This window comes from Enhydra lutris, unplaced genomic scaffold (genome assembly GCF_002288905.1).
Source record: "Enhydra lutris kenyoni isolate GAN:26980312 unplaced genomic scaffold, ASM228890v2 scaffoldscaffold10, whole genome shotgun sequence".
NCBI classification, from domain to species: domain Eukaryota; kingdom Metazoa; phylum Chordata; class Mammalia; order Carnivora; family Mustelidae; genus Enhydra; species Enhydra lutris.
The window spans coordinates 8,323,157-8,337,427 of record NW_019154094.1 but is presented as its reverse complement, the minus strand read 5'-3'; the positions used below and the strand labels follow the sequence as shown (position 1 = coordinate 8,337,427).

Sequence of the window (14,271 nt, the reverse complement as noted above, 5' to 3'; positions counted from 1 at the left end):
TCCCAGTCCCTTTTCTATCCCAGAAATGTTCTAGATGGGAATCCCTAGAAACCAGACCCAGAGTTTTGCCTGAGGCTTAAGCTGCCTCCTCCCTGGGGGAGTTCCTCAGCCCCAAACCCCTCAATATCTGTCCCCTCCAATCCCATCCCTGGGCCAGGCTTTCCAGATTGGAGACCCAGAAAATCCCCAGGAGCCATCCACATGCACCCCCTTCCCCCAGGCAGGTGAGCCAGGTCGGTGCCAACAAAACCAATTACAGCCGCTCTCACCCAATTAGCAACTAATTATGGCCTCGTAGTCCATTCAACATAATTAACATGTAAATGACTCCGCGTGTTTATATTCAATAACCGCTCTGATTGAATTTAATTTAAAAGTCTGAACTGGGGACCCAGTTACCGTATTTCACCATCTAGAGCACCACTTCCTGGGAATGTTGGCTCCTGGGGGAGAGGGACACAAGCGGCGGTGGGGGGGGGTGCGTGGAGGGGCAGGTGCTGTGACACTGGCCCAGCCTGGGCTGAGGAGGGTAGGGATGGCTGTGGTCCCTACCTCCCTGACGTGCTGTCCCTGCGGTGTGGGAAAGTGGTGAAGTCTGAAGAGCCCCAGTGGGACCCTAGAGTTGGGAAATCCTCTGGAACTAGGGGCCCCTTCTTAAGGGCTACTGTAAACATCCCAGCTGTTCGGTAAACACCAAGCCAGAGCTGAGCTGGAGCCACCCAGCTGGGCTAAAGCCCTCCCATTTTGCTGACTGCGGCCTGGGGGCTGGGGGCTGAGACCTGGGGCCCAGGGGCCGGCGGGCTCAGCCATGCTGTTCCCACGCCCGTTCCGCCCCAGTGCCCGCCTGCTCCGCCCAGGAAAGGACAGGCTGGGGGCATAGCTCATCCTGACCCAGAAGAAACCAGGAGGGAAGGGGCAGCAGGGCCACACCATGGCACACGTGCCAGCCAGAAACCCACGGTTCTACACCTCTCTTGTGCAAGGACGTCCAATGGATTTCGACCACTGTGGCCCAGCAGGTAGGGGGCTCTCCAGCCTAGGTCCCTCCAGGGATCCCTGTTCGCCCCCCCAGGGCTCCATGGCGCCTGATCATTCTAGGTCTGACCCAGTGACTCAGGAGGCCGGGAGGTCTAGTGTGGATCCTTCTCGGCCCGCACTGCCGTCTATGAGGACACCTTTGGGCCTTCACCAGCTAGGCAAAGCTCAGAGCTCTTGCTCAGTTCGGACACAGTGCAGGGGGAAAGCTGGCCTGTAGGGGCAGGGCAGCCCAGGAATGGGATGGGAGGCAGTGGCCTGGGCCAGGCAAGAAGCTTGGGGTACATTCCAGGCAAGGAATGTACCCCAAGAAGGGTGAAGGAGGTAGAAAGACAGTCGGCCCTAAGGGCAGGGTCACACTGATCCATTTCTCAGGTGGGGAGAGTGGATCCTGCTTCCAGTTCCACAGGCCTCGGGGACCCACCCCGCCTCCCACATTCCAGACCTAGCCCGGAAACCCCTCACTCCTTCCCCCACTACCTCCTCCTCCCCATGACTGCAAAAGACAACAAACTCTCCATGGCTCATTTACTCCGATAAATCAACCAGACGGACAGGCCAGGACAGAACTGACAGGCTGGTGGGTGTCGAGACCCTCCCCCACTCCCATCTCTGGGCCCCCATCTCTGCTGCCCTCCTTGGATTCCTGGGGTCCCTGTATGCCTTCACATCGCTCACCCAGAGATTCCCAGGATGTCCCAGACAGTCTTAGTCCCCTCCCCAACATTCAGACAGGGAAACTGAGGCATCGAACAGACAGATGTGTATTCAGGGTTGGCCTTGGCTGATCTGGTCAGACAGAGTCTGGAGGCCAAGCAGGACTCAGCCAGTCACCCGTCTAGGAAGGCAGCGAGTTCTCCACATGGGCCTGGTGCTGGGACAGGAGGGTGTGCCGGAGCAGGCAGCAGCCCTGGGCAGAGGCTGCCTGGGGTGCCGCAGGAGCCCACAACCCCCACGCCCCGAGTTCTAGCTGCTCCCCTGCCAACCGTAGAGTCTAACCTCCAGGGCCCGCCAGGCTGGCTGAGCAGCAGCCACACAGGCAGTGGACTCTGCCCAGGGAGGGAAATGAGAGCATCAGCCTTGAGCCTGAAGTGGAAAGAAACATGGCTCTTGGCTGGGCACAGGGACCTCAGAGGAAAGAGCATGTCCGGGTAGGAAGCCAAGGAGGGGTCAGGGTGAGGATGGGAGGGGGTGGAGGCAAGGGGGGATGAGGGGAAGGAAGGAAGGAAGATGAGTGGGGGCAGGGGGGTCTGGAGCTGAGGCCTCATGCCCCAAAGACTTCCTGATCCTTGGAGGGGCTGTTGCTTTGGGGCTGTCCCTGCCCGGAGATGGAGCAGAGGGCCATACTTGCCAGCAGCCCCAGTGAGAAGGCCACGAACCAGCCTAGCTGAGGCCTCCCTCCCCTGTAGACAGGCCTCCTGAATCCTAGGACAGCAGCCACCACCCAGGCCCATTTTTTGCTGGGTCAGGACCAGTGCTCAGGGTCTGGAGCCTAGGAGGCCTCCACGCTCTCCCTGAGACTCTTCCCCAGCCTGGGGTATGTTGGGGGTGGGGGGGGTGGCTACAGGCCTGCCAAGCTCTGGCACCCACATGAGCTGATCTTTGAATTCAGACCGGAGCCTTCTGGCATCCAGGCCTCTGGCAAAGGCCCTCTTGCTATTTCTAAGAAAAATGCAGCAGGAATCTTCTCTGCTTCTCCAAAACTCCAAGGGCTCCCTTGAGACAGGGCTCAGATTCCCAGGACAGCACCAGGCCAGGCTGGGAAACCTTGCTCTCAGCCCCGTGATACAGATGCCCAAGTGAGCAACCCACGTCTGGATCCCCAGCACAGGCTGCCCGGGCCGGGATGGCACTCCAGGAGGGGTCGCCGAGGCTGCTAACGGGGCCCCATCAGAGTGGGCAGCTCACCTAGGCGGAGGGAGCTCCCTCCAAGGCATCCCCTCTCCAGTGCCTCTCTCTCACTGGATTTCCCTCACAGTGTGTACATGGTGCCTCTGTCAAGAGGAACAAAGAACTTGAAAACCACAAGGAGCAAGTGCAAACACTCCCCACAGGATTCTGCCCTCCCTGCAGGTGTTATGCCACACATGCCTCCCTGCTCCTGCTCTTCCCTCCCACAGTCTCTCTTCCCCTGTCTGAAAGGCAGCCTCCTCCAGGAAGCCAGACCAGATGCCCACGGCAAGGGCATCATATCTCTGCCTGGCACAGGGCTCGGGGTACCTCCTGCAGTCCTTTCCAAACACGGTCACCTTCACCAATGGTTAGAAATCTAGAGGGAGGGGTGAGGCAGTGCGGGACTCCTTGGGCTTCCTCCAGGAACCGCCCTTGCCCCTCTGCCCCCACCAGGATGGCTCCTAGTTCCTGAGACTTCCTTCCCCGGGGCTGGAACTGCACTCACAGAGGGAACCCTCCTGCAGCACGGTGAGTTCAGCCCCATCCTTATGCCCATTTGACAGACAACACAGAAGGGACACAGAGAGTCCCAGGGACACTGCTCAAGATCTTCAGTGGCCGGGATGTTGGCAAAGTGGCTTGAGCCCTCAGAACGTCGCCCCCACTGGGCCACCGCTGTTCCCACCTTACACAGTGTGGTTGGGGGTGTGTGGAGACCAGGTCCTAGAGGGGCTAAGCCACCTGCCTGAGGTCACACAGCTCCCAGGGGCAGAATGGAGGTTTGTCGGCCTTCAGGGACAGCCCTTGCAAACATCACCATCATCACCTTCACAATCTCCCAAATTTAAGTCCTGGGGCAGGAGCAAGAGGTCTCCTGGGGAGGAGGGGCGGAGTACCCACAGCTCTGAAGACACCCTCCGGGCATCTGCCCCTCTGGAGGGGTCACAGGGTTGGAGGTGCAGACAGGCAGGTGCAGACAGCCAGGAGCCCACTCTGAGGCCGCTGCCTCCCAAGCCACAGGGTGAAAGATACCTTTATGGGCTGGGACGAGATTTTTATCTTGGCGGTTTCTCTTTAAATTCTTTACGATTACGAAGCAGCGGGGGCTGCCAAGGAACATGATTTACTCCTTGAGCATGCACCAGCTCCTCGCTCAGTGCCAAGGGAAGCTGGAGCCAGGGAGGGAGGGGCGGGCGTCCTGCCAGGGAACCAGAGACAGGGCCTGAGCTGCTGAGGCCCAGCTAGCGGCAGGCCCATCAGAGGCTCGGCTGGACCTGGAAGGACCACAGCCGGAGGCCCCCAGCCCCGCGCTGGCTGACTCGGGCTGGGCCTCAGACGGGTTCTCGGCAAGAATAGGACCTGCTCCGTTCTCTCTGAATGCCAACTGCTAGCCAGCTGAGGGGACAGCCAACCTCCAGGACCTCCCAGCTCCCGAAGTGGCCACTTCCCAGTCCCTTCTCAGGAGTAAGGCAGTTCCCATTTCCTGGAAAACAGAGATCCAGGACTCTGGGCTCAAGTTCATGCTTTGGGTCTTCCTACCTTTTTCCTCCTGGCTCATCTGGAATACTGGTCCCCCCTGCCCTCCCCAGTTTGCTAGTTCCAAATCCCAGTGTAGCTGTCAGAAACAGGTCACCTCTACCTAGCTCCCCAGTGCCACCTCTGGTCTCCAAGCTTCTGGGCTTCCCCCCACCCTCCTTCTCCTTCCTCCTTATTCTGAATCTCCTAGCCACCACCAACTCCCGCCAGCCCCCATTAGCTGGCCAGCAAGCTCCTGGGGGTGGGGGTAAGGGCAGGTCCTCACCCCACCCCCACCATACAGTTAGGCCGGGGGGTGGGGCAATGCACCATCAAGGCTAAAGGCACCTTCACTTCAACCCATATTCACCCACTCTTGATCCCCCTTGGGTGAAGTAAATGGGCCATGACCTCTCCTAACCTCCAATGTTGTCACTTCCTAACAAGAAGGTCTGGCCACTCTGGCTCTCTGATGCCACATGTGGATGATGTAAGCGGTGGCACTATCCTGTGCCTTTAATCTCCCGAGGCTTGGAGGCTGGGCTGAGCTGGGTGGGCAGGCAGTGACCGGCACTTACCCACCCATTCGCCCTCCACCTGCCGAGTGTCCCTCTGCATAGAGCAAGCCAGTCACGCCTGGATTTAGAGAAGAGCCAAATCCCAGGGCCACCCTGGACACAGGAGCCTTTCCTCTCTTGGACCCTGGCTTTCCTTCTCCAAAAGGAGAGACCTTCCTAGGGGACTCTGAGCAGTGGAGGACTGGGGTGATGGAGGGATGCATTTAGAGGAACAGTCAAACCCCAATGCTGTCGCTTCCAAAAGCAGAGGGCACAAGAAGCCCACCCAGGGTGACCTCAGCCCTCTCCTTAGGAAATGAGGGTGGGAAGGCTAAGGCCAGCAGTAGGATCCTGGAACCCTGTCCCGAGCTCATGGGAGAGACCTGTGCCTGATTCCCTCAACCCACCCTTTGCTCTCTCAGTCCCTGGACGGGCTCAGACATCAGGCAGAGCCAGGCTCCAGCTTAATCCTGCTCCTGAGTGATGGGAAGCCTCACAGAAAACCCAGGGAGAAACCCTTGGAGAGGGTTTGGAAAGGCCTTGGAGAAAACACCACATGGTTAGCATCACGGGTACCTACCATTATTTATTTATTTTTTAAAATTTTATTTATTTATTTGCTAGTGAAAGGGAGAGCACAAGCAGAGGGGGAAGTAGTCTCCCCACAGAGCAGGAAGACTGACGTGGGACTTGATCCAAGGACCCCGAGATTGTGACCTGAGCCAAAGGCAGACACTTAACCGACTGAGCTACCCAGGCGCCCCCTGACCGTTATTTCTATTACTTTCATCCTTCCTGGCTCTTCCACTCCATTGCCCTACTCCTGCCTCAGTTTCCCCAGCTTGCCCAGCCAGCTTGCATCATCACAGGACCCCTCTCCCCCACCAAATGCGGCTTGCCCCACATGCTGGCTGAAGCTGGCCCAGGCGGCAGGCAGCAGCTTATTGTGGAGGTGGCTTCCTGGGATAAAATAAACATTCCCCAAGCTGAACAAAAGACCTGGCAGGGCACTCATACCTCCCTGCTGCTGAGGGAGGTGGTGCCCCCTGGCTTGGGTCATCTCAGGACGGTGGGGGGGGGAGCTTTTTCTCCCAGGTTTGGCCAGGAACTCTGGGGTTAAGGGAATTCCAGGCCAGGATGGGTGGAGAGGGTCCTACTGCCTAGGCTCTCTGGTCCCAAGCATGAGCTCTCAGGGAACACCTCACCTTTCCTGGAAATCCTCCCCACGTGACCCTGCACTTCTGCCTGACTTTGGCTGTGTTGCTTCTGGAAGCTGAGGGGATGGGCCATAGGAGCCCCCTCCACCCTGCCTTCCCCCTGCTCTGACCCGGGCTATAGCGAAACTCTGGGGCCCTGCTCCCTTGCACCTTTTTGGCTCTAGGCCTGGCTGGGGTGCCCAGGCGGGTGCACAGGCAGCAAGCCCAAGCCTGGACCAGTTCCTGCCTTTCTTCCTTTAGCTGCTCTGGACAGTGTGGCCCCCCGTGCCAGCACCTCCAGCTTGTAAGGTCTGGCCCAGCCAGGCCGGAACTGGCACCTCCTGACGGCAGCAGGCCCAGGGGAGGGGAGGGGAGGAGAGGGGCCTAGGCTGAGTCCTGGGGGCTTGGCATGCCAGCTGCTATATTCAGGCAAGGCACAGATGGGGAAACTGAGGCAAAGAGCAAGAGGATCACCAGTGCTTCTAAGAACAACCCTCTCTGTGCCCCTCACGTGTACCTGGGAGAAGAAGCCCCCAGCCCTTTCCCAGTCCTTGGTCTAGCTGTGAAATCCGGTTTCTATGGATATTGGTATCCACCCTCACTCCACAAATGCTTGGTGAAGACCTTCTCCTCTCTGAGCCTTACTCTGTGTACACGACGAGTCTGAGACCACCCAGCATGGGGGGGTGACTGGGCCTGGTGCAGCGTCAGTGCTGGGTTCCCAAGTGGTACCAACCCACCAGGTGTCCATTAGCTTTGCAGCCAGTCTGATGGTGAGAACCCCATCTTGGTCACCGCAGACTCCCTGGTATTCGGCATGGGGCCTGGCGCAGAGTAGGGACTCAAGCATCTGCTAAATTAAGTGACATCCAAGCACACAACTGGGCCACAGGATCAGCAGGGAACTGGAAAGTTCATTCGGAGCAGAGAAGGATGTGTGTCCGAAGGCATGGAGGCCCGGGGTGGGGTGGCCCCAGGCATCCCATGGTCCCACCCTGAGCTGCCATGGCCGTCAGCACCACAGGATAGCTGCCAGCAAGCTGGGCTTTTAGTCACTGCGGGTGTCAGCCTCAGAGCTAAATGAGAAGGGATCGACCCAACTGATGTGGGCGTCAGCAAGGCCAGGACACTGGGGTTCTATTTCTGGCCTCGCCTCTGCCTCCTGCCTGACCTTGGCCCTGCCCTTGCCTGAGCCTCGGTTTTTCTCTCTGGAAAACAGGAATGAAAGTCCTTAGCACTTTGTCTCTGAAGGTCTAAGAAGGTTTAAGAGGCACATACCGAGGACTGAGGACCGCCCTGTGTCTTATCCTGCCTGCTTCCCCTCATGGGTCTCCAGGGTAATGGCAAAAATAGCACCCAGAGTGAACGTCTGGGTTCTAGGGTCCCAGGGGTGTGGAGACAAGGCCCCATTCCCTTCCCCTGTTGGGGGAGGGGATGCTCTGCTCCCCATGCTGGCACCCTGGGCTGGGAAGGGAGTGGGAGCAGGGCCAGGCCCCTTCAAGATTTATTCATCTGCTAGGAGGAAGTCCACTGGGGAAGGGTGGAGTGATCAGCAGAATAAACTTCACCCCTTCTCAGGCCTAGGGGCGAAGGGCGCTCTTACAACCAAACCCATCACACTTCCGCCCACTCCTCAGGCCCCACACTGGACTCCTTCCAGGCACATCGTCTGAAATTCACTCCCCACTCCCCCCATCAACTCACAGGGTGGGATGAGGACAGGGGAGGAGCTCTGCTGGGGACAAGGGGACATGGGAACATGGTGAGGTGGAGGCTGGACCTCAGCCAAACCCGAGGAAGGAAAAGTCAGCCCAGCCTTTCACCCCAATTTGTGTGCCCGGAAATCTGGCCAGCTAGGGCTGAGTCGGCCCCGCCCAGGGCAGGCGGCTGGACAAAGTGATCTTGGGCCAGAGGAGAACTCCGCAGTGACCCCAGGCCCCCCAGGTCCCAGCATCCCCTTTCCGCAGGAGGGGCGGGGGGAGAATCTTCCGATCATACACACCTTTGAAGAAGAGCTAGTGACTGAGCCATCTGGACACCTGAGTGTGTGCCATGTGTATTCGCCCACCAGTGGCGATCGAGCCGGGGGACCTGTCTCTCACTCTCCAGAACCCAACTGCTCATTAGAGCCTTCCCGTGACTCCCAAAGCAAAGTGCTCGTTGGGGAGCTCAGACCCGTCACATAGCATGTGCTGTCCCTGGACTCGCCAAATGGCCCGCGCTCCCCTCGCAGCCCAGGGCACCCTCCCAGCTTCCTGGGACCCCCTCCCACCTGGAGACGCACCCCTTAGCAGAGCAGGGTCTGCTGCTCCAGCTTTCTGCGGCTTTGGTTTCTGCCTGACCACCTGACCCTCCACCTCAGGAACCACCCAGGGCAGGACCAGACACAGAGCAGCAGCGAGGACGGGCTTCCCCAAATACGATTCGGGAAGAAGAGGCATCTCTCCCCAGTTATCTCTCACACTGAGGGAGGTGCTTTACGGACCCAAGGCCACCCAGCCTGACACCCCAGAGTCTGCCTTGAGAAGGGGCCCAGGCTCAGGAGACTTTGTGGAAACGTCCACATGGCCCATTCTCTAGCCTTTCCTGCCAAGCTACCGCCATCCCTCTCCTCCCCACCCACATACCCAGGGCAACCCATGTGGCTGCATGAAGTATCTCTTTCTGCCCTGCCTCTTCCGGTGGCCTCTGCAGCGGGCTGAATCCTGTGGACAGAAGATGATGCTGGGAACCAGCGAGGCAGTCTCTTACCTTTGAATGAGAGCCGGACGCGGGGCGTGGCCGGGAGGTGGTCCTGGGTGGGGGTGGCTGGCCAGGCCCCAGTCAGTAGGGAAGCCCAGAGGAGGAGACAAGCGACAGGCATTGTGGGAGGGGCCTAGGGCCCAAGAAGCTGGCTGGGCTGTCTGGACACCTGGGAAGGAGGAATCAATATTTGAATATGAAAGGCAGATGGGGGAGTCTGGACCTACCAACTCTCCTTTCCCACACCCTTGGCCTGGGGCCATGAATGCCCCAGTGTGCAAACCTTATACACTTTCTGGTCCCTGCCTTTATCTGGGAATGTGTGGCCAATAGGCCCAAAGACGGAGCAACCAGGTGCAGCCTGGGGTCACCAGAGCTAATAGGGGCCAGTGGATATTCAAACACTACCCTGCCCTCCAGCACCCCGAATTCCATTTGCAGGGTCCTGCTCAAACAGGCCAGCTTACAGCTTCTTCCAGTTCCCAGCAGGCTCTCTCTGTTGTGTCCACCCCCAACCAAATGGGCTGCTCCTTCCCTCGCCCACCTCCAGAAATGGGGGAAGAGATGGTTGCCGTCCTGCCTGCTCCCGCCAAACCTCTCCACCCAATCTAAGGAAATTGGGACCTGATTATTGGGGCAGGGGGCATGGGAGACAGTGGAGGATAAGTGAGACACACATAGACAGTCTAAAATGGAAGAGATGGCAGCCAGAAAAGGAGAGGCAAAGAATAGCAGGGTCTACTTTTACTGAAATCACAGCAGGAGGGATCCAGGTCAGATGTACGGAAGGACTTCCTGCCAGGTAAAGTTCTAGCTCTGCCTCTAGAGGGCAAAGAGAGGGGAGCGAGGAAAGCCAGCAGGCCTGGGGCAGCGTCTGAGCCAACCTCAGTGTCCCCAGCAGAACCCCCAGCAGGTCCAAGTTTCGATATGATGTTTTTCAAATATTGTCTCCCCAGGCAGGCTGGCTGTTGGGTAAACGCAGCCCAGCACCAGTTGTCGGAACATATTGCTCCCTCCCGGCAAAAAACAGCGCCAATTCCCAACCCCCCCACCCGGATACATTGGGGGTGGGGGCACAGAGAACGACAAAGTGAGCCCCCTCCTCCAGATCTGCCTTGTCTACTTTCGTTTCCTAGGGCAGGATCCTAGGCCCATTTCTAGGACCCTGGAGTGGGGGTGAGAGGCAACAGGGGCTGCTAATCCTCAGCACTGGCGGACAGAGGCTGAGGCAAGGCCGGGCTCCACATCTGTCAGGCCCCACTCAGCAGACACTGAGGCCCTCCCTGGACCCAGGTCCCCTCCCCCCAGCCCTAGCCTCTCCTGCCAGGGCAAACCACACTGGTGGCTCTTCAGACAGGAAGTGAGGCTTCAGGTCTCCTGGCCCATTCCCCAGGTGGTGCCCTCTGTGGGAACACCCTCTCACCATTCCTTAAAGATCCCCCATCACAGATGCTCCCTCCTGGGGAGGCTAGCGGAAGGAGAGAACCAGAGCCAGCCTCTCCCCCAGGCTGCTGGGGCACCAAGCTGGTGCTGGGTGAATCGCAGGCTCCGGTGAGAGGAGCAGGTAGGAGAGAGGGCTTTGAGGCCACCATCACCCTCGAGTATACCTGTGAGGCCTCACACACAGTTGTGGATATACACACGTCCACACTTGCATGCCCACACACGTCCTCCCAAGCATGTGTTTGCTCAAGAACTTGACCTGCTAGTGGGGTGGGGCTCAAGGAAGCTGGGGAACACTGCCCTGGCTTGGGTGGGAGGCAAGCTGCAGTCTGGGTCCCTCAGAGACCTTTGATCCTATGTATCAGGGGGCTCAGGATGACTCAAACCCCCCTTGACCTCATTTCCCCTGCATCCATTTTCATGGTAACAAGGTCAGGGTCACCAAGGACAGCTTTAGAGTTCTCCAAGGTAGCCAGGAAGGTGGAAGGCTTTGCCTCACTGGGCCCCTACAGGGACCTCCCAAGATGCTCTGGCCCTTTAAAGGACTGAATGGGGGATGTTCAAGTCTACTGGGGCCAAGTCCAGGACCCCTCTTTGGAAAGCATGGGGGAATGGAAAAGAGAAGAGAGAGAGGGGAGAAGAGAAATAGAGGGACAGAGAGAAGGAAGGGGAGGACATTTCCACAGTCGCTTCCATTCTGCCAGCTCCTAGATGCATTCCACTTAGCCCCAGCCCCAGAGAAGCCCCCAGTAAGGCGAGCCAGGTGGGTGGACAGAGAAGGAACAGCCACCGCCACCTGGGAGCCCACCAGGAGGAGAGCAGAGAAAGAAGGAAAGAAGCCTGGCGGGAGGGAGCAAGGGAGGGAGGCAGGCGGGAGGGAGGAGGAGAGAGGGAGGAGAGAGGGAGGGACGGAGGAGAGACGTTCGAACAAAGAACCGAGGAGCTGGGGCTGGCAAGGGGTGCAGAGAAGGGGCGGCCAGACAAGGGGGTCTAGAGGCACCTGGGGGTAGGGCAGGGGGCTAGGGAGTCGAATTGTCCGGCCTGATCCAGACCTCCCAGGCTTGTGGGGAGGGGGTTGGGGGAGTGAACAGCCTGCCTCAGAGAAGGGAGGTTAGCTCCTCTGAGCTAAGAACTGCCTGGATGGAAGGGAGGCAGGAGCAGGGGCTGCGGGGGAACATGGAGATGAAATTATTAACAGCACCCCGGCCCTACGGTACGCACCCCTACCCCCACAGGCCAGAGATCCTTTCTGGCTCCTTGGCTTTCCCCCTCCCCCAGCACCCCATGGACTGGGAAGCAGAGCCACCCCCCCATAGCTGGGATTGAAACCCCCCCTTTCATGATCAAGGGTTTCCCAGTCAAGGTCACCTGGGCTCAGCTTCATCCTCCCCATCAAGGTATGTCTACCAGAGCATGGGGGCCACTGAGGCTAGGCTGCTGGCCTTCTCTCCTCACACCCCCGCACTTCTGGGCCTGGCTACTTCAGAACTGGGGGTCAGCAGCAGGGGTAAGCTTACCCAGTGCCCTAGCCTTGCAGCACACCTTACCCCATAAGTCCAGGCACACTTCCCACACAGCCTCAGAAAAGACCCCAGCTCCATCCAATCCCCTGGACAGGGATAAACCTCCCAACCCCCGGACCCCTATCTCTGCAACTAGGACAGAGGCTTCTGGGAGACAAACTGGGTGAATTCAGGAGGACAGGAACCCCCAACCTGGCCCAGCTCCAGGGTGGACACACCAGTGCCTTCAGGTGGCCCCCCTCCCCGGGGGGTTCATGGAATGGTGTTCTCCACACAGTTACCTCAACAATTATAAGTTACTGAAGCAGCCAGGGCCTCAGCCTTAGCTCCAGCTGACCCATCCTGCCAGGCCTGCCTCATTCCCGGGCCACCCTGACACTCTCTGGTCCCACCTGTTCTAGGTGAGCCCACCAAGCTCCTAGAGTCCCCTGCCCATTTCACCACTGGGGCTCCAGCCTGCCCAAATGGGGGACTTAACTGCAGGCTCTGGCAGCTCACCTACACCCCACATACAGCCAGGCCCCTAAGCCGAGCAAGACTCCCTGTTAGAAACGCAAACCCAGCTAGCAGCTGGGGGTCAAGGGGTTAGCACAGAGTTGGGAGAAAAGCCTCAGGGCTGGAGGCCCTCCTGCCTTGCTGATCTGGGGGACCCTCCACGTGGGGGCTGCGGGTATAGCGCTTCTCTTAGAGCAGACGATTCTGGGACACTGAGGCAGGGCAGACGCACTTAAGGGGAAGAGCTCTGCCCGAGGCATTAGTGGGAGAGAGCTGAGCCAGGAGAAGGGGCGTCCGGACTCCCGCTCCAGGAACGTGGGGGTGGGGGTGCGTGCAAGCACCCACCCACCCAGAATCTGACGAGAAAAAGTTGCTCTGCACACTGGTGACCCCGCAGGACATCTCATCCACACATCCCCACGTCGCACCGATAAGGTTCCGGGCAGCCTGGACAGGTACAGCGCCCAGTCAAGTCCTACAGCCCCTGCGTCCCCGGAAAGCCCCCTGCCTCTCCGAGCCCCGCGCCCCGGACACTTCTGCAGAGTTGCAGTGCCGCGGGTCCCAGAGGGATCGCGGGGTGGCCGGGCCGCCTGACTGCTCCCTCCCGGTTCCCGCCGCACTCACCTCCTCCGCGGCGGCGGGGCCTGGGCTCCCGGGCGGCGGGGGCGGCGGCGACGGCGGCGGCAGAGCGGCTCCCGGTTGGGCCGGCCGGCGCTAGCGGCCCCCCGGGGCCATGGCCCTGCCCGCGCCCTCTCGCCGCTGTGCCTGAGCCGGGGTCGACGCCGCGGCCCGGGTTTAACGGGGTCCGCGGGCTTCGGGCGCGTCAGCAGCCGAGGCCCCGGGCCCTAGCCCGGGCCATGGGAAGGCTCAGGGGCGCTCGGGGCCGCCTCCCCCCGGGTGGGCTGCGGGCGCCCCCTGGCCGGCGCGCCGAGGGCGCATTCCCCGGCGCGGGGCGCGGGCGACGGCGCGCGCTCGGCTTCGGGGCGCTGCGCTTGGCTCGGCCCGGTGGTGCTCGTCTGCTTGTTGGACTGGGGCCAGGCGGCCGCGCTGGACTGAGGCCGGGCGGCCGCGCTGGGCTGCGCCGCTCCTCACCGCGCGCGCTGGCCCTGCGCTGCGCTCGGGGATCGCCGGACCGCGGCCGTTCGCTCGCTCGCTCGCTCTGGTCTCGCGGCCGCCGGCGGGACGGGGCGCTCGGAGCCGTGCGGGGAGCGCCGGCAATTGGCCGCCCGTGGGCGACATTTGCATAGCGCGGCCCCGCCCCGGCCGCCCCGCCCGGCCCCACCCCCGGGGCGGGACCCGCCCGGCCGCCGCCCCGCCCCCGCTCCACCTGTCCGCGGGCTGGGCTCTGGGCTCTCGGGGCGGTGGGGCGACCCGAGCCGGGGGAGACTAATCTGCACCCCGCGCCCCCGCCCCGGCTTCGCGGGCGGCGCCCCCGCCCCGCCCTGGCTTTGTCTCTCAGTGGATACACCGCGCACACCGCGCCTGGTGTTTACCCCGGCACTCAACTCCCTGGCGGGAAGGGCGGGCGCGCCGGGGAGCAACGAGCCTGCGCTCACCTGCGCACCCCCTGCCGTGTCACTCCTTCCCACTTGCTGCGGGCCGCGCCGGGCCCCGCGCGTGAGTCCCGCAGCGTAGGACCCAGGACTGCCCCAGCCGCTCAGCAGGTGGCGGTGCAGCCTCTGGGACGGCTGGCACCGCTGGACCTGCTCGCTGCCTCCAACCCAGGCCAGGTCGCAGCAGCCCAGCCTGACTGCTCTGTCCAATCACTCCAGGGCTACCCGTGATTCCCCAGCCTCCAGTCCTATTTTAAACCGGCAGCCCCACGGATCCACTCCTTATAGTTCCATATCCCCAGAGAGGCCAGATAGGCTG

General features: G+C 60.7%; 1 protein-coding gene across 2 annotated transcripts in view; it reads right to left on the bottom strand.

The window, feature by feature from the left end:
- LOC111143969 (semaphorin 3F) overlaps window positions 1-13,104 on the bottom strand; it is a 28,349-nt gene extending 15,245 nt beyond the window's left edge. Inside the window, exons 1-2 of one of the 2 annotated variants that reach the window (XM_022498009.1) lie at window positions 13,024-13,104; window positions 8,948-9,107 (exon numbers count right to left, since the gene is read on the bottom strand). In XM_022498009.1, coding sequence (XP_022353717.1) covers window positions 8,948-9,059 — 112 coding nt within the window. In that variant the 5' untranslated portion in view covers window positions 9,060-9,107; window positions 13,024-13,104. The remainder of the gene's footprint in view (window positions 1-8,947; window positions 9,108-13,023) is intronic. The other variant, XM_022498010.1, reaches the window with a different exon arrangement.
- Between the last annotated feature and the right edge of the window lie 1,167 nt (window positions 13,105-14,271).